This window comes from Rhinocladiella mackenziei (genome assembly GCF_000835555.1).
Source record: "Rhinocladiella mackenziei CBS 650.93 unplaced genomic scaffold supercont1.1, whole genome shotgun sequence".
Lineage (NCBI taxonomy): Eukaryota > Fungi > Ascomycota > Eurotiomycetes > Chaetothyriales > Herpotrichiellaceae > Rhinocladiella > Rhinocladiella mackenziei.
The window spans coordinates 4,321,865-4,343,732 of record NW_013550604.1 but is presented as its reverse complement, the minus strand read 5'-3'; the positions used below and the strand labels follow the sequence as shown (position 1 = coordinate 4,343,732).

At 49.8% G+C, this 21,868-nt stretch overlaps 8 protein-coding genes and 1 non-coding gene across 9 annotated transcripts; 3 read left to right on the top strand and 6 right to left on the bottom strand.

Annotated features, from left to right (window-relative positions):
• Positions 1-5,380: 5,380 nt before the first annotated feature.
• On the bottom strand, positions 5,381-6,839 carry Z518_01530 (uncharacterized protein; the record flags this gene model as incomplete). The annotated part of the gene is made up of 2 exons (XM_013422129.1): positions 5,381-6,544; positions 6,597-6,839. The coding sequence occupies 2 exons, from the start codon at positions 6,837-6,839 to the stop codon at positions 5,381-5,383; spliced, it is 1,407 nt and encodes a 468-aa protein (XP_013277583.1).
• Positions 6,840-7,221: 382 nt separating this feature from the next.
• Positions 7,222-8,252, top strand: Z518_01529 (uncharacterized protein; the record flags this gene model as incomplete). Its single annotated transcript, XM_013422128.1, has 2 exons — positions 7,222-7,273; positions 7,333-8,252. The coding sequence occupies 2 exons, from the start codon at positions 7,222-7,224 to the stop codon at positions 8,250-8,252; spliced, it is 972 nt and encodes a 323-aa protein (XP_013277582.1).
• Positions 8,253-8,666: 414 nt separating this feature from the next.
• Z518_01528 (uncharacterized protein) lies at positions 8,667-10,327 on the top strand (the record flags this gene model as incomplete). Its single annotated transcript, XM_013422127.1, has 2 exons — positions 8,667-8,716; positions 8,773-10,327. 2 exons carry the CDS (start codon positions 8,667-8,669, stop codon positions 10,325-10,327), a joined length of 1,605 nt encoding a protein of 534 aa, XP_013277581.1.
• An 844-nt stretch (positions 10,328-11,171) lies between these two features.
• Positions 11,172-12,054, bottom strand: Z518_01527 (uncharacterized protein; the record flags this gene model as incomplete). The annotated part of the gene is made up of 2 exons (XM_013422126.1): positions 11,172-11,837; positions 11,890-12,054. The coding sequence occupies 2 exons, from the start codon at positions 12,052-12,054 to the stop codon at positions 11,172-11,174; spliced, it is 831 nt and encodes a 276-aa protein (XP_013277580.1).
• A 279-nt stretch (positions 12,055-12,333) lies between these two features.
• On the bottom strand, positions 12,334-12,404 carry Z518_01526. Its single transcript has one exon. It is a non-coding gene; the product is annotated as a tRNA-Gly (tRNA).
• Positions 12,405-12,808: 404 nt separating this feature from the next.
• Positions 12,809-13,213, bottom strand: Z518_01525 (uncharacterized protein; the record flags this gene model as incomplete). The annotated part of the gene is made up of 2 exons (XM_013422125.1): positions 12,809-12,822; positions 12,874-13,213. 2 exons carry the CDS (start codon positions 13,211-13,213, stop codon positions 12,809-12,811), a joined length of 354 nt encoding a protein of 117 aa, XP_013277579.1.
• Positions 13,214-15,203: 1,990 nt separating this feature from the next.
• On the bottom strand, positions 15,204-17,822 carry Z518_01524 (uncharacterized protein; the record flags this gene model as incomplete). Its single annotated transcript, XM_013422124.1, has 1 exon — positions 15,204-17,822. One exon carries the CDS (start codon positions 17,820-17,822, stop codon positions 15,204-15,206), a length of 2,619 nt encoding a protein of 872 aa, XP_013277578.1.
• A 666-nt stretch (positions 17,823-18,488) lies between these two features.
• Positions 18,489-20,217, bottom strand: Z518_01523 (uncharacterized protein; the record flags this gene model as incomplete). Its single annotated transcript, XM_013422123.1, has 3 exons — positions 18,489-19,827; positions 19,899-20,115; positions 20,166-20,217. 3 exons carry the CDS (start codon positions 20,215-20,217, stop codon positions 18,489-18,491), a joined length of 1,608 nt encoding a protein of 535 aa, XP_013277577.1.
• A 597-nt stretch (positions 20,218-20,814) lies between these two features.
• Positions 20,815-21,747, top strand: Z518_01522 (GTP-binding protein rhoC; the record flags this gene model as incomplete). The annotated part of the gene is made up of 3 exons (XM_013422122.1): positions 20,815-21,120; positions 21,167-21,358; positions 21,418-21,747. 3 exons carry the CDS (start codon positions 20,815-20,817, stop codon positions 21,745-21,747), a joined length of 828 nt encoding a protein of 275 aa, XP_013277576.1.
• Positions 21,748-21,868: the final 121 nt, after the last annotated feature.

Below are 21,868 nucleotides of genomic sequence, written 5' to 3'. Positions count from 1 at the left end.
GGTCCAAACAGGCGAAATGAGAGTAATTCGAGACGCAAGGATATATATGTGTTTATGGAATTCGTGGTAGCACAAAAAGGTAGTATACAAGATGAGAAGTTAAAGGAGGACTGGAGTAACAGAACATGGACGAGAAGACAGATATTTGGGAGCAGTACTACCATTGGTCCCACCGTCGGCAGACAAAAGCCAGATAGGTGGAGTGAGTCCACATCCTCGTCGTTTGAAGCGGCAGGGAATGCGTTTTTCGAGCAACCCGACAACAGGGGGTAGAATAGTGGCTCCAAACTGCCGGCAAGGCTTTCATGGTGGGTGACGGTGTCGAAAGCATACTCTAATCCCAAACTGAGATAGTGATAGCGTTATGCTTTTTCAACAGACGCGTCTGAGACGGACGGCTTGAAAGATATCTCCATATTCGCGATGCACAAGGCAGGGGAGTTTAGGGCAAGTTTTGGGAGAAGTGGACCTGACGAGGAGATTTGATGGGGCCGGCCTCTCGTCAGGAACGGGTGGATTTCTGCAGCAAGTGAAAGAGAATCTCAATGGACCAAGTGGGTAGACTGCGTTTGCATGGGCGGAAGCCATAATCCGGGACCGTACGCTCGGAAACCAGGGTTAAACGAACCAGGTTTTGGCGGTCGCAAGCAGTTGGCAATACCGGCGTCATACTCCGACACCGAGGTGGATTAGCCCATTCCATTGTGATTTGCTTGATGATGGGCGACAAGACAGGTCAGGCGAGGCTAACCTAGCTCAGGCCAGGGACATCACATCATCATCAGTCCTGCAAGACTTTTTTTTCCGAGGGCCACCTCCCCGGGCAAGGAAGTCGGGGCGGGGCATGCATAATTCAGAGAGGCATATCCGAGATCTTGTACTTGAAATGTGTATGACAGGTGACAAGATTTCTGCTGTCATTGGCAAGTCCTCGCAAAAGGGATCGACCTGAGATGGGCCAAGGAGTTGCTGCGGTCGGGAGATCCTGAGAAAGTTTGAGGAACGGATGCTAGTCAGATGAGCTATCTGGGCTGAGAACGAAACCAGAGTGGTCAGGTATAGATCGACATCGAGGAGCGAGTCAGTTTCTGGAGTATTTCACAGACTAGATGGTATGTGCTTGGACAAGAAGCCTCACCCGGGACTCGGCTGGTGATTCTGTGAATGGCTAGCGATGGGGAGACGTTTGCGCAAGATGCTCCGTTCTCAGAAGGGGGACTCGGAGAGAGAATTGAGGACAAGGTTCAGGGGCTGGATGACGCGCGGTACAGTTGAGCTAGATCCGTAGCGTGCTTGTAACCCAGTGGAGGATAGAACGATACTAGAGCAAGACTGACGACCGGGGGAGGAAGAGGGATGAGGAGCAAGAAAGGAGTGGTCTCGCTGGGCCAAAGCAAAGTTTTGCCGATGAAGGAAGACGATGAAACGACAGAAGAAGCCGTAAGGCGAAAAAAAGCGACGGAGCGCGGCACTAGGCCTGGTTCGTGGATGCAGCGCAGGCGCAGACGCAGGCGGGGCAGCAACAGAGATCTGCCAGGTTTATTCCAATTCAAGTTTAGTGGAAACGGGCTCGGCTGCGTTCTAGCTTGATTGGTATCCCCGTCTCCAATCCAACTCTTCCCCTGAAAGTCTCCTGCACCTCACAAACAATATCGACCCAGTCAATCCACAATTGCTCTTCCGTTGTTGGTCCACTCCTTCTGCCTTTCTCCAGTCTTCCCTGCATCGATGCCGAGGTCTGAAGAGGATCGCTTCCCAACTTTTCTCATGGCGAATTATAATCCCTACCGTTGCACATCCGTCGTTCTCTGCTCCCAATCACAACTTTGCCAAACTTAGTCCGCAAACGCTACCCACTACTCGCCCTTTCAAGACTCGATAGTTGACCGGACAGAGGACGGAGGACAGTAAGAAATTGGAGCAGGTGGGGGAAATGAATAGGCACATTCTTTCTGTGACCAGATATGGAGGTGAACAAGTATAAATCAGGTATGCGGAATAGCCCTTCTCCAACCTTTAGCAATCAGGAAACAGTTTCGTTGTCCTCTCAGCAAAGGGTTCTCACGTACAAACCTTTGTAGATCAACGGGTTCGTGTCGGGGTGAATAGGGAGACCTCACCAGTGATCCACCATCTTGGGAACCAAAGCGCCGTCGAAATCCAAAGACAGTATATCAAAGGATGATCAGTGTCTCGTCGACTTCCTAAAGAGATGGATCATACACCCAAGACAGTGATCCAAACCCCCTGGCACTTTCCATACTGGCTCCGTTGATGTCAGTATGGTTGTCCCATTCCAGTCGCAAACAGTAGTCTCTGATATTCAAATCGCCAGATCGGGTGGCTGGTTGTGATGAGATGATCACAGTGACTAACATCGATCAGTGGCATATCTCAAATCAGACAGCGAGGCGCCATCGCCATTCCAAATCGCCAACCACAAAGACGTAAGCACGTCAATGTGAAGTTCGGTTCTCGACTCTTCGAGTTTCAGATCATCTTCCGCCCTAGCAGATCCCACGTTCTGGACGATCCCTGTTTGATTTGCAGTTGATATGACCAACACTACCTTGATCCAAGGCTGGATAATCAACAGCTGAAAATGAGACAGTAATAATGAGTTAATGATGGCGACGAACTTGGAAGCCCCTTTCGAAACCGCGATATCTGATAAGTCCGGAGTTCTTGGCTTGATGCCACTGCTCCCTGAGTCCTATCAGATCAAGGTTATAGGTCGATGATTTCGGTCCGATTTGCACAAGGACCCCTTCTTGCAGATGCACCGCTTGAAGCCACGGACATGGTTGGAAAAGCTGTCACATCTCAACCAACGCCGTCTGAACACATTATACAAACCTTGTGTGAGTATACGAATGTCAACTCGGTCTCTGCTGGTCGTCGCATTATCGCAACCATTGATAGAGGCCAGTGGCTACCGCTAGCCGACCGGTAAATATTCCGTGCTCGGATCCCCCTGTAGGGCCATGCAGGTGAAGTTCGTTCCCCTTCCTTTCGTTACTCGCTTATCTTCGTTTCATTTTCGGTATGGAAGGATAGAGATAAACTGCATCAAGAACAAAGCATTGATATGGTTGTCCTGGAAAGAGGATGGAGAAGAGAAAAATAACCGCTCTCGCCCTGTTGTGGCTGAACATTATGCAGCAATGCTTTGAGATGAAAGTCCCAGGGTTTGAATATGCAGCCATGGGTGCTCCCATGCAAGGGACTCAGTTGGCTGCTCCTGGCGCGGGACAAGCACCAAAACGCTGTACAGTCCCAACAGTCTCCAGGTATTCCCCCCTGCTGAAGATGAAGGCGCCTTTACGTTAAAAGACGAGAAGCTGGTCTTGCCCTCCAGAGCGACGTCGGATTCAGTGGTGGAATGACAGTTGTGCCGGTAGATTTTGTACAACCAGCAACAAGAGATTCGAGCTAAAACCATTCCCCGCCCTCCCCTTGAAGAGGCTGACTTTGGAACCCGGACCAGTCTACGACATTATGAGACCGGAACCGTGGGATCTACTAATGGACCCCGTTCGATTGAAAGCGAAGTGCTTACAATAAGTACTCGATGGACCTGGCACTCACCTGGGAACTTTGCTTAGTATTCCTCAAAAAAGGAGGGCGTCCAACGTTTAGGAGACAAATTTCAACCGTATTGGCAGCACAAGAGAAGCGAGCCAGCAAATTCTTCTCTCAAGCGGCAGGATATTACGGAGAAGTCGAACATGCCACAAAGTCCTCTTCATTTACGTCAACCAACCCGGGCACCTCGATCTGGATACTCCGTACATTACTAGAGAACAAGAAGCCTCAAACCTTCAATGTCGAGCTCTCGTTGAAATCTTCGGCGTCTCCTGATTCAGTAGTACTCAGGGGTGAGTTATGGCCGGGAATGATAAGGCCCTGTCTGGAATGGGCATTTTTGAATGGGGTTGATTGGCTAATTGATTGATGGAATAAATGATAGATTTTTGTGCTGGTTTATGTAGGACCCGGTCCTCCATATTCTCCACCTGTGTTATATTTTACCATGCACTTCAACCCCGTCGTGTGATCTTCATCCTGGATACTGAAACTTTGTTGCTGCATGTCTCAACCATTCTCCTTCCCTTGTCCCTGAAAATCAATAGCTTGCCTTGACAATGGTTCAGGCACCCAGCCCCACGTGTCGACCGCCTTTTTCTCTTTTGTCTTCTTTTTTTTTTCTTTTTGGGCCATTCCCACTCTTTCCGCGCACATAATCCGAGCAAATCGGATGTTTGGAAAATGTGCTCCTGGATCCAAACATGCCCGCTTACTGCTGCTGCAGGTCCCAAACTCTTTTCTCTCTCCTTCGGCCCAAAGCACTCGCAAGGGCACGCGTTATCCTTGCGCGACGCAATCTGGTACTGCAGTGTTCTTCAATGAATTGAGTTCGCTACGCTGATTTCCGTGGCATTCAGCACCGTGAGTCCTCACTTTTCTGCGTTCTATCTACTCCCTACCAAGAATGGTTTCTTACAACCTGCAGCTTTGTCCCCCCTCCGGTCCTCGCCTACGAGTTTCACCAATTGACCAGACTCCTTGAGGCTGCTGGAGAGAAGAAGATCTTTTTCGATATTCTCCATATCACACATGCCAGCCCTACTGTTAGCGAAAGCACGAAAATTCTTTCTGAGAATTCCTTGAGCCCGGCATCCCACGAAAATTCCTCCATGTAGAGCAACTCCCTTCCATGCCCAAGTTGCGTGCTTCCTCGTTTCTGGAAATCTGTCCTTTCCTCTCCACCATGAATGCTTTCTGCCGTCTCTGCTTTGTCTCGGAGCCATCGTTCTCGATGCGAGCCCTGCTGTCGCCTTCCCAGGGAATATCCACAAGAAATGCTCAGCATGAAAAAGATACACGGGAGGACCTGGAGCCTCGTGTCCACGTTGTACTTCGCAACTCTACATAATTTCCATTAGCTACCCGGACGAAACATTACTCAAATCAACCTTCCAGCTCTGCAGATACGGCCCGGCTCTTTACCGTCCCCGAACGCTCTCAGACATCTTTTTTCTGTGGAGCGGGAGTTGGATGGATCTTTGCGTCATATTTTGCTGATCGTTAATACCTGACAAACGATATTCTCGCGTTCATTTTTTCCACAACCCCAGCAACTCACGGTTGATCATGCCTTCATGGTTGGAAAAAATTTTCATGCCCTTGTCGATAATCCCGGATTTGCAACTCCATCAGCCCCGACAAAACGAAATTGCGGACGATGAAGTGTCCGGACCGCCACGCGCTCCGTTCTCCTTTTTGGAACGTCATGAAAATTTCCACTTGCTGGACTTGATCCTCATATGCTTCAAGACCAGTATGCGACTGCTTCCGCTGATGCCCCAACCAATCTTGCTCATCCAAACAATGCCCTGTTCCCTTCTTGGATAGCTTTTCGTTCTCCTTCGCTCATGTCCTGGTTGAGATCCCACCAACGAATTCCCAATCCCATAGCTCGTTTTCCCTCGTCGTTGATCTTGCCCCAATCAACCGCGCCGTTAAACCCAGCCTCACCATCGCCTCCAGCACCTGGAAAGTCGGGTGGTGGACTATATTTTAGGGCACTCATGCGTTGCCTATTTAAATATTCCACGTTTGATCGGGTCATGGCGCAAGCAGGAATGTACAAGACACTGCTGTCACCATTTCCATGGTGCTTCTTATCCACGGCGTGGATGGTGTCGCAATGCCAGGCCACATAATCACCTGGCTCAACATGGGGTATGCTTACCATTGTGGTTTCCAGCTCGAGGTCTGGGTGTGTCAGAGAGTTATATTCCTGGCACGCCCCCGGCACAGAGTTAGGAAATGCGGCATCGAGGTGGAGCTTTCCAGTGTCTGTATTGAAAAAAGGCCGCAACATCAAATACGATGTTGCATGTCGGATCAATGGACACACTTTCAACGTCCCTTCGCCAGGGCTCGTCGACGACATGGACAGCCACCCTTGAAAAAGTCGAAACATACTGCAAGCTCCTGCACCATTATACAAGTCCATTCTGGCCGTGATACGGTGACGGGCGTCGAATGGATCATAGTCTTCCCATTTCCCTTTGAGAATGGACTGATACACCCGAGAATATTCGGGGTCCTCCCATCGCTCGAGACTTCCTCCATCCGTATGTGGACCTAGGGCGAATTTGGAATCACCTGGTTGTCGAATGCGGAATCGATCAGCATACGACAAAGGGTAAGTGGTTGAGATCTCAGACGATGGGTCTGAGGAATGCCAGAAGGACGCGAGAAATGATTGCGCCGTGAGCATATTTGGATGAGCTCGCGCATGGACCTGAGATGGTGTCCAATATAATTCGTACACTGCTGGATCGTCGGGCGGAAATGCCCTGACCTTTGATTTGTTGGCAGCAATGTACTCTTCAACCCGTTGTTTGAGATCCAAGGCCTCCTCCTTGGGGAGGACGTTGCGAATGACCGCTGTGCCACGATGTCGGACCGCATCAAGCTTCGGCCGGGGGACTGTTCCTGCGACAACATCTCGATATTCAATACTCGGTATGATCTGTTTCGGAGTCAACATTGGTCGGTGACAGAAAACGTCGGATAGTGCGTACATTGCTACCCTCGGACCTGATCTCGCCAATTTCCTTCTTCAAGCTCGAGAGGAGCCTATGCCACGATGCAGTGACGGCGTCCTCATTCCCCTTGATCAGTGATTTTTTCAAATCACTGAATCGTGGCGGTAGAGGATCAGGCTTCTTGCCTGAGAGTGAGGGGAAGACAGAACTGATGTCGCCGGCCTCTTTGGTCAAGCTGGATGCGGTCCGACGCCAGGCTGAGAGTAGGTTGGTCTTCATTTTGCTGAGATCAAAAGCCGATCGTTTGTTTCCCAAACGTCTATATTCAAATACGGTATCATTTTTCCCCAGTTTGAGATCTTCGATTTATCCTCTACCCTTCCGGCAGTACCCCCGGGTAGTCTTCCATCCTTGGGTTAGTGCGGCATTGGGTCATCTGTGGAGGCGAAACGAGGGAAAAGGCCAAATCAGGTTCAAGAAGGGACTTCCTCCATCACCCGGTTAACCTCGGGCTAGGTACTCCGGAGCTGCTCCAATCGAGTGGGGGATAACAGCATTGGGGGTCAGGCAATGAGAGTCTCCATCATCCCAAGTCAACGTCTTTCCATTGTTCCTCCCTCCCCCTCCCTCTTTCTCGGCTCCTATTCTACCAAATCCCCAAATGGCTCAACAGGTCCAAGGGAAGACAGCCATTGTCACGGGCGCTGGTTCAGGTGTGTATGACCTGCATAGGAATCCACACGCATGAGACTCATACAGGTGACAATAACAGGCATCAATCTCGAATTTGCCCGTCTCCTTCTCCAACATGGTGCTAATGTTCTCTTCGCCGATTTGGTTTTACGTCCAGAGGCTCAAGAACTTGTACAGACGTATCAGTCGACGTCCAACAAAGCAGTATTTCAGCAGACAGATGTGACCTCTTGGCCGGATCTCGATGACATGTTTAGAGCAGCAGTTCTGCACTTTGGATCCATTGATATTGTCTGTCCAGGGGCCGGTGTCTTTGAACCCCATTGGAGTAATTTCTGGTATCCTCCTGGTACGGAGAAGTCTCAAGATGATCCTTTGGGTGGGCGATACAAGTTGCTTGACATTAACTTGACGCATCCAATTCGTGTGACTCAGATGGCGATTTCTCACTTCTTGGCTGCCGATACTCCATGCAGTGCTTCCAATCCCAAGTCGATCGTCCATATTGCCAGCATTGCAGGGCAAAGTGCGTCTCTTTATTTTCCTCTTTACCACGTTTCCAAGCATGGAGTACAGGCCTTGGTCCGATCTCTAGCAAGCCTTGAGCAGACCCATGGCATCCGAGTCACTGCGGTGGAACCTGGGGTGGTGAAAACGCCGCTGTGGACGGATCACCCGGAGAAACTCCAATTCGTCAAACTTGAAGGAGAAGGCCAGGATGAATGGGTGACACCTGAAGAATGTGCTCAGGTCATGCTTGCGTGTGTCAAAGACCAAGAGATCGACAGCAACTTAAGAGGAAACGACCCAACAGGGGAGAGGATTCCAATACGCGGAGGCTCCTGTCTGGAAATCCTGGCAGGAGCCGTGAGAGATGTACCTTTATTCAACAATGTTGGACCGTATGCGTCGGGCAAGCCAGGAGCGACTGTCAGTAGTGTAGATAAATTGGTAGATGAAGTGATGGGAGTCTTGAAGCCTGGCTGGGGAAAGGTATAGATTAGAGCATGGACTGGGGTTTGATGACAAGTCTTGCACGTTGTCAATGCGGAACTTGGAGAGGACGTGGGACAGTTCCACTCGTATCCAAGCTTCTAGAGACGTATCTCTTTGTATTCTAGCTCGGAATATTAGCGACATTTATTCTTGTAAAAACAGCGTGGCCGCACGTGAGTTAGTCAGCACGTGGGCCCAAATTCGGGACGAATGGCATGGCACCATCACACTCACATTACTATCGACTCATCCTCGTCCACGTTGCCGCTCCACGGCTTCGTGCTGCTCCCTCCCTTCACCCTGTCTTCGATCACTCCATTAGCTTCGACATCCTCACGATTGCTTCGCGCATTCACTGACAAAGAGATATGATAACGCGATATCCTCCACCGTCATTGCGCCCTTGCTTCCCTCATCATGGCTCCTGGCTCTTCGCCATCTAGCAGACCACACTCGCGAGCTCGGCGGTATCAATCCATGACCTCTCTTCTTCCTGTGATACGTCCACTAATTCAATTCCCAGCCGTCCACACACCCCAACCCGAAACAAACGCGACCTTACGGGTATCGCCGGTCAAGCAACATGGATCAGCAGCGTTATCAACCTTTTGAACACAATTGTCGGAGCTGGAGTTCTTGCCATGCCTCTGGCCATGTCGCACATGGGGATATTGCTGGGGACACTCGTCATACTTTGGGCCGGTCTCACGGCGGGATTTGGGCTATACCTTCAAACAAGATGCGCTGCATATCTTGAACGAGGATCCGCGAGTTTCTTCGCCTTGTCTCAGATCACATACCCCAATGCCGCGGTGATATTCGACGCAGCCATCGCCATCAAATGTTTTGGAGTGGGAGTCAGTTATCTGATCATCATTGGGGATCTCATGCCTGAAGTGGTTCGAGGATTTGCCGATGAGAACAGTCTTGCTCCGTTCATGTTTGATCGACATTTCTGGGTCACGGCATTCATGTTGGTTGTGATTCCCTTTTCTTTTCTGCGTCGTCTCGACTCGTTAAAATATACATCCGTCATCGCGTTGATTTCAATCGGATATCTGGTCATCTTGGTCGTCTACCACTTTGGAGCGCACGACACCCTTCCAGACGGACACTACAAGACTCCCTTACATATCTTCGAGTGGGCCGGCGCGATCCCATCGCTTGCTTCCTTCCCTGTCATCGTCTTCGCGTACACATGTCACCAAAACATGTTCAGCATCCTCAACGAAATTAAAGAGAATTCCCACTTCCGTACTACCTCCGTGGTCTTTGCTTCCAATGGAACAGCTGCATCGATATACATCCTCGTGGCAATCACGGGCTATCTGTCCTTTGGTAATGAAATTGGCGGCAACATCGTGGCACAATACGCGCCATCTGTCTCTACCACAATCGGTCAGGCCATGATCGTCGTACTGGTCATGTTCTCCTACCCTCTTCAAGTTCACCCATGCCGCGCCAGTGTCGACGCAGTTTTGAAATGGCGACCGAGTGACAAACTGAAAGCGAAGCTCCGTTCCACCTCCGCCACTCCCAGTTCGCTTGACTCGAGTCCTCCAGGAGATGTGCCTCTTCTACAACCGGGAAAAAAAAACAATACCGAGATGAGCGAGACTCGTTTTGCCGCAATTACCACCGTAATAATCATCCTCAGCTACATTGTCGCCATGGCCGTATCCAGCCTCGAGGCTGTCCTCGCCTACGTCGGCTCCACCGGAAGTACATCCATCTCCTTCATCCTGCCAGGCCTATTCTACTACAAAATCTCCAGCCCAGACTCACCGCTCCACCAACGCCTGCTGAAGGAAGAAGACGACTACGACGCCGACTACGACGAAGAAGGCTACAAATCCGACGACAACAATAACGAAGCCGACGACCACGGCCAGGCCGAGGGCCAAAACTTGCTAGCAAATTCAGGCATCTTGAGTATAAGTGCCGTCAGCCTGCTCAAGCGCACGCGGAATTTCCGACGGAAAATGCTCCGACGCCTCGCCCTTGCGCTGGCTATTTACGGTGTCCTCGTCATGATTGTGTGCTTGGTTACGAATACTTTCTTCATCGTTGCTCATTAACTTCTTCTCGCTTGGATGATTAGACTTGCTGGCGCTAGGACTAGCCAGGACTAGGTTTCTGTGCAGAATCAAGTATTTGTTCGTTCGCCTTGGTTTGGTTTCTGTTTGGCATTGGTGTTTCGGCGCCTGGAATGGTAAATGATACCAGCTCCAGAGAGTACTACTATTACTAGTTAGAGTTATAGCCTTTCAAGTTCAAGATTGACATGAAATGAGAATGAAAATGACAATGTATCTTTGGACAAATCTCCAGACAGCAATTGATTGATACCCGAACAGTGAGCGAGTGAATCAGACAGCGTCATCGTTTGACTACCTCTTAACAAGAGACTGAAATGAGAAATGGGATATGGAAATTGAGTTCTGATTATGAATCTCCCTATGCCAAAGGTTTTTTTTTAAAAAAAAAAAAGGAATACAGACTGGAAAATCATCATGCATTGTGTTGAGGAACTGACTTTGCTTTACAAACTTTCCCTACCGTTACCAACCCTGGCCATCTTTTCATTACCCATCGCCCTCTCCATTTGAATTTAAGCATCCGTCCTGGTTCATCTCCTCCGAATTGACGCTCGCGGTCTAAGGTCGGATATATTGTCCCTCGGCTGTAGAACAATACCTTGCAAACCACGGACTGCGGTGTCCAACTCGGCCATCTAGAACCTGGGGAGACGTAGGAATAGAATGAACGAAACGCGGTAACTCCAATTATATCATACCCTCCTTGGACAAAGTCGTCTGATTGATAGAAAAGCAGGTCCGTAATTTCTTCATGCGCACCCAAGAGCGGAAATTGGAATCTCATGCAGCCTCACGTCCGGACATCGATTAGGTGTCGAGCCAGTTAGTTATTGTTTTGGCTGTTCAAGATCCTGAGAATAGCAAGGAAGAGGTTCAAAACGTCCAGGTACAGACTGATGGAGGCAGCAATCTCCTCCTCCACGTGATAACGGCGCATGACCAGCTGAGTGTCCACGAGGATGTAGCCACTGAAAATCAGCGCCGCAATCACGCCGTAGACCAATTCCACCGTCGAACTCGCGGGGAAGAACATGGCCATAAATCCGAAGATGATCAACACCCACAACGCTCCGAACAGGTATGGGATCCAGCTGGTAAAGTCGTATTTGGTCTGGCATGCGAAGAGCGTTAGGCCGACGAAGATCCCCAACGTCAAGATCAGGGCTTCAATGACGATCTTGCTGTCGAAGAACGAGGTGATGACACTGACGCTGTATGCTTCTAGCGCGGTAAAGCTGGCGAGGAAGACCATGTTGGTCGGGTAGGATTTGCGCTTCCAGAACGTAAGGAGCATAAAGCCGATGGCGCCGAACAGTGACACCCACAGCATCCAGGAGTTCGACTGGATCCAACTCTTATAGCCGGTGGAGAAGAAGGACAGGGAAGACAAGGCGGCGGTCAACAGCAATTGGACGGTCAGGATGCTGTAGACTTTGCGGACGAAGGACATACGGATGTCGATGGTGGCTTCGGCCACGGAGCCACCGAACTGGAAGAGGACGTTGTTAGCAATTATCTCTTTGAATGAAAGTAAAACGTACCTTGAAATCATCGGGTAGATTGTCACCTTCCTCCCGAGGGGTTCCATAGCCTCCTTCGGTGACACTGGGCCCCGCAGCCTGGTAATTGGGCGGAGGTTGAGGGTAGTTTTGTTCATCGAGTGAATCGCGTTGAGGGGCAGGTTGGTATTTGGTAGAGGATGCCATTGTGAGGTTTTTCGATGATGGTTCAGTCCTCGTCCAAAAATGAGGGATGTCGTCGTGAAAGGTAAGGGTGATGTAGATGTCAGGCTACAGGCTACGCAGCGAAGATTCTAGTGCCAGTAACCGTGTCACGTGGATTGTAGGCAAAAAGTCCCACCAAAGGAGTCAATGCCCAGCCCACACAGAAAATATGAGGCATGGAGCGATTCGCGACCGAGGGAAAAAAAAAAAAAAGAAAAAGAAAAAGAAACGGTGCTGGGTTGCACCGAAAATCCGCCAATTTGCGTGAACCGCGACTCGAACGCGGGCCTCGAGCATGGGAAGCTCGAATTCTACCCTTAAACTATTCACGCTCCAGAAAGCGACCTATACCAAGCATTTCAAAGTCAACTTTTGGGGTAATTAAAATATATTCAAGTTTACCTTAGTATCTCCTCTCGAGTGTTTCCGGGCAAACCCGGTGCCGATATTCATGCTGGTGTGGCTAACTGCTATAGGCATTCCGTGGAGCCCGCCAGGACTGAGTATTGCGTCAACATCTTCAGGTCTGAGGGAGCTTTAGCCGGGGCAAGGCTGGCAGAGGCAAGGGGCTCAGGCTTTTCAGCCGTCAGACCACCACGTATTGTAGCGTCGAAATCAAATCCTACCTTGGGATCTTACTAGGAGCTCACGGCCACAACTTCAAGTCTACATGAAGCTCCGAATCTGTGGAAAGGAAAGGCGCATCCTAACACGTCAATTTCAAGACTATACTAAACTATAGATTCTTGACTTGTTCACGATGAGCATTGTCCACCTCCTGTCCAGGACAATTGAACGTACCGATTCTGTACCAGTGATCCACTGACAGTTCGTCTCTCCTTTCCGACTGTAGCACAAGGTCCGCACCACGGTTCCCGTTGGCATGATTGTGAAACCGCTCCATCACGACGCAGAGCACATGGGACCCCAGAGGGACGTGGTCCGGATATCCTTCGAGACTGACGTTCGCTTGAAACGAGCGTCTGTCCTCTTCGTTGTCGGTAGCAGCCAACTTTGGATTCTTGAGTATCTTCTCGCCGAAGCGCCGCCGAGAAAGTTCGAGCGTCAAGAACAATATAGCCTTTGGACACCTGACCGAAGGGGTCTGAACATTCTGGGTTGTCAGTCTGGCGATCGACATCCCGAACTTGTGCGACCACCTCGGAATTATCCTTGATGTACCTTATATATCTCTCAATCACAGCTTTCATAGACGGCGACACCACGACGAAGCTCGGTATTTCTCTGGTCGTTCGATCCGGTCGTGACTCTCAGGCAACGCACGCAGAGGCCGCCAAAGCAACGCCACAGGTAATTGCGCCTCCCAGAAGCCAGTATAATACCTCCCTATTTCTGGAACTGCGATCCTGTGCGCCAAACCCCGAAAGCGCTGGCAGTCGATCGGAGTCTACGGTGAGCGAGCGAGCAATGTGCGCTCGTAGAACGTCATACCAGGTCCGATGCCAGATTTCTACTCTCGGATCCCGTCATGCCAGTGTTTGTTTCCTCTTGACATTGGCCGCTGTCTCGGTCGTCGCAGAGTCTAGTCCGATTGCATCACATTCACAGAGCAGTTCCTGATTGCATTTCCATACGATCTCGTCTTCAGAGACGTGGACGACCTTTCTGGCCAGGAGGCGTTCTTGAAAACACCACACTCTTGCAAACAAAGGCGACTTTCGAAATCTCGAGGTTCGCCGGCCACGAAGTTGTCGTGCACGAGGCGCTGTTTCACGAAGACTGTCGGTATGTGACATTGGCCATCTCTATGGGACGCCATGTGAGCTCCTGGTCGATCGTGGAAGAGGCCAACATCGCCTGTTGCGGCTCGCATGGCCGAGATAACTAGGTATGATCTGCCGTAGACATCTGCCATCTGGCCTGCTTGCTGGGCAAAGTTGTGTCATCATCTTGAATGATACATAGTAGGCCCAAACGGCGCGTCAAGGCGATTGTATCTTGGGGTGTCCTGGTCAGTTCTTTCCATGGTGTTCGCTTCAGCCGGTTCAGGATCGATTCCTTCTTAGTCTTCGGTATTGGCCTTGACACGTTGTTCCTTGAGACCTGAGAAATGGTTCAACACTGCGTAGTTTGACCGTCTTGTCTGCAAGCTTTGTGCTGAGAATGGATCATACGCCACTGTCGCAGTTTTCAGGACTGACGTCAATAAGGCGAAGGGGAAGAAATGGATGTTGCTCCTCAACGTCATACAGACTGTTTCAGTGAACATTCTTGGACCCAATGGTTGGTGATGCCAAAGCAAGTGACTGAGTTAGATTCGACAGACACCTTTGCTCTAGATTGCGTATTGGGGAAGAGCACATAACACCTGAGAGCCAGATCGCAAGTGATAATAGTCGTCCATACCTTCATGAAAATACATCTCCAACTCGAGTTTCACCTATTGCTCGACAGGTCCACTAGACTCACTCTTTGGAGTCTTCAGCCGCCTCACCCAAAAATCGCACGTTGATTTCCTCCAGCGAAATCTCCCGGTATCCCGACTCTAACCTCTGGCGGCGGCACATCTCTCCAACATCGTACGCACCCTCTTCGGGCAGTACCCTGGAAGTCAAATAGCGATGCATAGGGCCATTCATTCAGGAGGGGGACGTTGGCACAACAGCAATTGAAACGACGTAAGGGCGCCGGGAATAGATTCTTTGTCGCGCCATGATTCCTCATATGCACCCGCCAAAGGAAATCTGAGAAATTTTGCCGCATAAAAGCAATCACGGGCACTACTTAGCAGCATAGGAAGCTGCATGAATATGGATGGTGGTTTTGCAATGGTCAAGCAGTCCTTGAGGATAACGAGGCGGGGAGTCTACATAACGTCGAAAGGTGGCTAATGGGTACACGGGAGTATGTTATGCCTAATGCGGACGTAGACAAGACTACATTTCTAGACGTATCACAACTTCATCGTCACGCTTTTGCACGAGGAGATGTAAAGGATTTTGTGCAATGTTGTTACATTGGGGTTCTGTACACCCCCTATTGTTCTATGGGGCTCGACGGGCCCCATGGCCCCCATGAGCTTCCCAAACGCCAAAACAAGGACCTTTCTATCCTGGCGGCATTCGTTGATAATCATACATCATTGCTCGTTGACACATTCATTCACTCATTCACTCGTTGCTCTTGATAAGAGCACCATTAATAAGTTCTGCAATGATCCTCCTTCTTTGCAACGGGATCTTGCTTGCCTCGTAGCTCATGGGCGTAAGCCCGAGCATTATCTGTCGTGCGCTGGTGACGGCGAACACCCCACAGTCATCCATGTTTTGTTGGAGTGGAGTCCTTCCCTTGTATTCCAACTTCCATTCTTCCTCCTTGTATGCACTTCCCAATTCCTCTTTAACCCACTTCTTGACCGTATCGACATAATTCTTTCCATTTCCCCCCATGCTATCGTAATATGCAATAATTCTATTCTTTCCGGAGACAACACACAATGTCCAATGCGCTCCGCTGTTGATCGGGATGAAGACGTTTTCAGTTTCGAGTAGATTTTTGCCTCCTATCTTGGCTCGAGTGGCCCATCTCTTGACACTCCCATAGCCACGAGTTGCAAGATTGTCGTAGAAGAATGAGACAAATGCATGATGTGTGGGTACCTGGGTGGGACGATCGCTTCGTTTTCCGTGTGCGACAATGAGCTTCAAATAGCCATTAATAACTTCGTCATTCAACCAGTTGGACGTTCCGTATCCCTGTGTAAGAGGTACAACACGAATCAGGTCTGATGCTTTATAGTCGCCGTGACCTTGTCGGAGTGCCGTTTGAACTTTCTTCTCCCACTCCTCTGAGAGGGGTGCAATGTCGTAATCTTGAACTTCTTCAATTTGTCGCAACCGCTTTGCCACTGCCCTGGTAAGTCTCTGGGTTTTCTCGGAAGAATGAGGGGTTGCTTTGGGAGTTGGTTGATCTGGGGTCGTTTGATCTTCAAGAGTGAGCTTTGCAAGTTTCTGCTCTGGTGTGTTGACGTCGGCTTTGTCAAGCTTGATATCGTCATTCTGGCCGGCTACTCCAGTCGATTTCGTATAAGGAGCTGTTTGTGCCGTTGAGCTCTCTTCTTTTTCTGGTGTGGCTGGTTCTGCAGCAGGTGCATTCGGCGATTGTTGTGCTGAGCCTTCTTGCACATCCTTTGTTGCGACAATTCTCCTATCTGCCGATTCCGGTTGGATGTTTCCTCGAACGAATGTAGACACAGCTTGGGGAATTTCTGGTATAGCCTCTGCTGTCTTCGTTTCTTTGTGATCATGAGTCTCATTCTCTTTAGACTCGGATGTCGCTGTATTCTTCTGGGTAGCTTGGAGTTCCTCACTTGTGGTCGATGCTTTTGGGCCGGGGGTGGGTGATCCGCTTCCTGCCATGATCATTCCGAACAAACGGGCGTCCTCGACGGGGTCTGGTGGGGTACCGAAGTATGCAGATGATATATCACTCTCATTGGGCGACTTTGCTTGAATATTACCCGGCATGGATATTCCTGGGGAATATTCGCATGTGGAAGAAATATCAGACTCTGGAGTCTTGGGAGTCTTGAGGCTGTTCTTTGTTTCGACAGTTGTGGGAGTGCTGACACGCCGTCTCTTAACACGCGGTGGTGACAGCAACGTGGTGTTCGCGGATGCGGGAGCTTCGATACCAGTCGGTGATGATGCTGTTTCTTGGATAACAATGGCAGGAGTCGGTGTCGGTGTCGATGTTTTGGGAGAGTGCAATTTTGGACCAGTTGTATGAACTCTCTTGGTTGTTGCAGGTTTCTCGGTCTCTTCTGATGCTCTTGAACCTTGTTTGCGCAACTTTCTTTTTTTTGGATTCCAGGTTGTTGAATAAGTTGAGGACGTGTCAGAATCACTGTCATGAGCAGCCTCTAGCTCTCGTTGTAGCTGCGCGCCGGGCGAGGGAGAAGAGCGCGAAGACGGGACCGATAATGGGGTTGTTGCTGAGGTCGGTGGTGACGGAGGTGTGACAGGTAGAGGGGTCAACACCGGGTATGGGGTTTGCAATCTCTTGGGCTGTGGCAGAGGCGCATATGGTCTGTCGACTGGTGTCTGGATTCGTTGGATTGGTTGTTCTGGAGGAGGTGTCAATCGAGGTATTCCAGGAAATGCCGAAGCCGGAATCCGTTCTCCTTGTTTCTGCGCAATTCTCTCCTTGCGCTGCTGGGCCGGGTTCTTGTAGGCTAGCGGCAAAAAGTTTGGGATATGATATATAGCGTTGCGTGCTGAGGGATGAAGCGTGGGCGGAAGGAGACTCGGTGTGACTTGCGACGGACTCGGCGATGGACCTTCTTGAGCAGGAGGCGCAGGCTCCCTAACTCTGTGGTCAGCTCTGGCGATGGCTCTGTTCCATGGTGACTCTGGTAGAGAACGTAATTGCGCGTGGCGTCGAGTTCGACAAAGTCTTCTTGGTTCTTGTTGTCGTTGCGCGACTTGGCGGGCGACGTAGTGGGTTGGAACGGTGACCACCGTCGTGGTAGTGTCAACAGTGTATTTGGAAACTGTTGCAGCTGCGTGAATACCGCATGTGACTGCAGCGCCGATACCTTGACAGATTCTTTTGGCAGCTGGTAGGATGGAGCCATAAGGTGTTGTTCTGATGGCAAAAACACCGACTGTAGGTGGAGGAGTGGGAGAGTCGACAGGCCAGCCGCCAGGCATGTAGTCGCCTTGATAGGGACTGTGAACAGGTGGAGGAGTTGCAGGACTCCAGTCCATGAAAGACGAGTTGTCAGCCATGGCTGTGGAAGGAGGTGATGATGATCGAGGTGAGGAGCCAGGTTGGGCTTGGTCGATGGTGACAATGAGGTTTCCAGTTTCGACAAGGTTTGCGATGAGACAGTTTGAATAGATGCGGGAGCACGAGTGCCACCGCAGACTGCATCGAAGAGGAGAAATGTTTGCAAAGAGGTATGGTGTCGTGGTATCGGATTGCAGTGTCAAGGTATGAGAGTTGGTGAGTTGGAGAAATATTTCAAGATGCCGCAGTTGAAGACGCGCCAGGATCAAGCATCAAAATGCGAGCTGCGAACATGCGCATGCGGATCATTGAAATTCAGCCACCCCCCAACCACGGCGAACAATGGGATTTGCGATACGACAGCGCCTTTGCAGGTACCAGATCGCAGGGTACAATACCACAATGCCAACAGCACATATAGGTCTCTGTTGATGTCTACAATGATTCCTATTCACGACTACTGATTCAGCTCAACGCGGGCGGAGAAGGACGGTCACTCAGGTTATCAATTTTCACTTCCGGATTGACTCATTAATGGTAAACATCTAGATCCGGATGCTGCGCCCGTTCCTTAACAAAGAATCTATTCGGTATCGACCCTCTCTCCTCCCCCTCCTGCGGTCTCCGAGAAACGTTTGCCTATCCACGTCTTCTGATCCTCAGCCTCAATCCACTCCGAGTCCCAGGTGCTTGAACAGAACAGGATTGCCTTCCACTGCCAGCCAGGCAATCCCGGAGTAAACAATCAACTTGGTCACCACCTCAACATCATACCGTACTCTGGGCTTCTGAATACTCGAGAATAATTGTCTCTCTGATAATTCGTCCATGGCCTGAGTGTCTTTTGGACCAGGTGCCTTTCCAACTTTCGGGCCACCCTGTGGGACTGGGGAGAGTGCTTCCACTCCGGTACCCATCTGTGCCCGGAACATCTCAAGGCTGCTTGATCTTTTTCTGTTATGGGTCCTCACATCTCTCAAGACGGTATCTTTCGCCTGGAAATAACCGCCTTCATTAGAGGTTTCTTTCGCCGGACTGGTCGATCCTGACGCGTTCATGCTGTCCCGCCTTTTCTTGTTGCGATAGGCCAGTGTTTCGTAAGCATCTGCTTCCGATTGAGGGCCAATCGAAATTGCCCTTCTCCGTCGAAAGGACGACAATAGATAAGGGATGTCCTTGGCGGGAGGAATGATATTGTCGTCATTTTCTTGTCGTGGAATTGTCTCGTACTGTGATGCTGGCTTGAAGAACCGTCGAGGAAGTGTAAGCCCAAGGTGTTCAATAATACGGAAGATAGGTGGGAGAACTTTGAGCAAGGTCGGTTTCATTGTTCCACGCCAGGCAAATATAACAAGTACGCCCAACAGAATGCGCACCACGGCCACAACATAGCCCATCTTTGCCAAGTTAAACGGAACCGTGCCTTTTGCTGGGTATGACCATGCATATGATGTTTGTGCAAAATGCCATACGCCATACTCGCAGCCTATGATGACTCCAGCGAAAGACACGCTATCGTCAAAACAAGGACAATCGTCTGCTGGTTCAGGATGAACTCGAACGAGAACCAAGATGATCAAGACCACAAGCGCCACTCGCTTCAGATCACCGGCCATGAGCCATTCATCAAACATTTCACCATAAAAGCATTGCACGAGCGCCAATATCGCTCCGAGAATGCTTCCCCAGACAACGTCAAAAAACCCATGCATACCACAATAAAGACGGCCTAGGACAATCGAAAAGGCGTAAAAATAGCAGAGTATTTGCAGACCCAAATTCATGTTAGGATTCATTGGGTCACTTCCGTGCTTCAGGAGGAATAGCGAATAGAGAGCGACGGACACTGCATTGGTCGAGTGTGTTGAGGGGAATCCGTATTCAAGTGCAGCTGAACCCGACATGGTGATTCGTTGCAGTGGCGGGGACAGCGGTCGCGGAAGGCATAAAAGATCTTTGACGAACCCGCTGAAGAATACACCAGAGGCCAGGATATGTACCATTCTGTAGTCCGTCAGATACCCGCGACGAATCTGCATAGAAATGAAAAAAAAAAAAAAAAAAAAAAGATATACCCTCTTCCCAAACTTGTATTTCCACACCAGAATAGAACCGGTAGCATGATCATGAAAAATGTATGTGTACCCAAATTTGCAGAAGTCGCAAAGTATGTATCAAGTGCCGGTGTTCGCAGCGTGTCTTGTAGCCATGCGACATAAGGGGTCTCCCACCGAACGATAGGAAGAAGCTGTTCTCTGAGAAGATACCGCCATCGCGGGAGTCTGATCTTGTCTGTGGAACCGTTAGAGGTATAGTAACTCATAAGATTGTAAGCCACGTACAATGGTCGAGAGATTTCAACCCAGCATCCGGTTTACCTTTCTCCTTGTCCATTTTTGTGTGGGCAATCTGAAGCTTTCATCCATCGAGTCTGATTGACTTCTGGTGCTTTGCGGTGAAACACCAGCCGCTTCAACATGCGACTCTCATCGAAGGGTATGTGCAGATTGAATTTGACAGTGAGGACGTTGGTCTGTAATTAGGATTGAGATGATTGCCAGTTTTGTGGCGGTGCAGGGATCGGTCTATCTCCGCCGAGCCATTTCTTCGAAGACGGCCAAACGTGGGACTGTAACAAGGATAATCTAGATGGCGCTTGTCAACACGAACCTGCCATGCAGGAAAACGATGTTGACAAGCAATAATGGCGCAATTGTGGCAGCCGATAGGGGTCGACTACTGTGCAGACGGCTGTACATCATCGTTCACTATCCTGCGGTAAAAAGAGATGGTTGCTCGGCAACAGTATGCGACAACAAAGGAAACCCCATCGCTTTTCTTGCGTTAAGGTATTGAAACACGGATTTACTGCATCCCAGCAAAAATTAACCCCCCTTCCTAACGTGCATATAGTGTTGCTATCCCCATCACAACAACGCCCGTGCCAACACCCCTCCTAACAGTCCTGCCAAACTGGAAGACGCCTTAATCATGGCTACAGACACCGACCATCACCCTTCACGAACTTCCACAATCATGTCTGAAAAACATCTATCCTCTAGTTCTTACATTACTCCTCCTTCACCGAAACGAAGGCCAGTTCGAGCACAGAGCACCAGAACAAGCAACGGCACAGTTAGTACAAACATGAGTTACAGTAGCAGCATGGGAAGATTGTCTGAAACCACCAATATCACACAACCACCCTCATATTCCAAGAAATTCGTGGTAGTCGGAGATGGAGGATGCGGCAAGACTTGTCTCTTGATAAGCTATGCGCAAGGATATTTTCCTGAGGTATGCAATCAAGAGACAGAAGAGGTATAAAGACTAATGATCGCAGAAATATGTACCAACGGTTTTTGAAAACTACATTACTCAGACTACACACAAGCAATCAGGAAAGACCGTTGAGCTCGCACTGTGGGATACAGCTGGACAGGAAGAATATGATCGCCTCAGACCATTGTCGTACCCAGAGACTGATCTTCTATTTGTCTGCTTTGCAATCGACTGTCCTAATTCCTTGGAAAATGTCATGGACAAGGCGAGCACACCCATTTGTCCTCTGTGATCGTATGCTAACCAATCTAGTGGTATCCTGAGGTCCTCCATTTCTGTCCTACGACTCCTCTCATTCTCGTGGGTTTGAAGTCCGACTTGCGCACCAAGCGAACATGTATCGAACTACTTCGTACCCAAGGCCTTACCCCAGTCACACCAGAGCAAGGTGCATCAGTCGCGAAACAAATGGGAGCTGCGTACATCGAGTGCAGCGCAAAAGAATCTAGAGGCATTCAAGAGGTGTTTGATTTGGCCATACACACTGCCATTCAAGTTGAAGAGGAGAGTTACGAGACAAAGCCAAATCCCAAGGGAGTCAAAGTCAAAAAAGCGAAGAAGCGAGGTTGTGTCTTTCTATGACTTGACTTCGTCTCATATCTTGTGGGATGGGAATCTCCAACATGACACCTTCCATTCTCGGGTACAAAATGTTTCTTCTCGTTTGGCTAAAAAAAGGAAGCCTATGTACACGCATACTAGA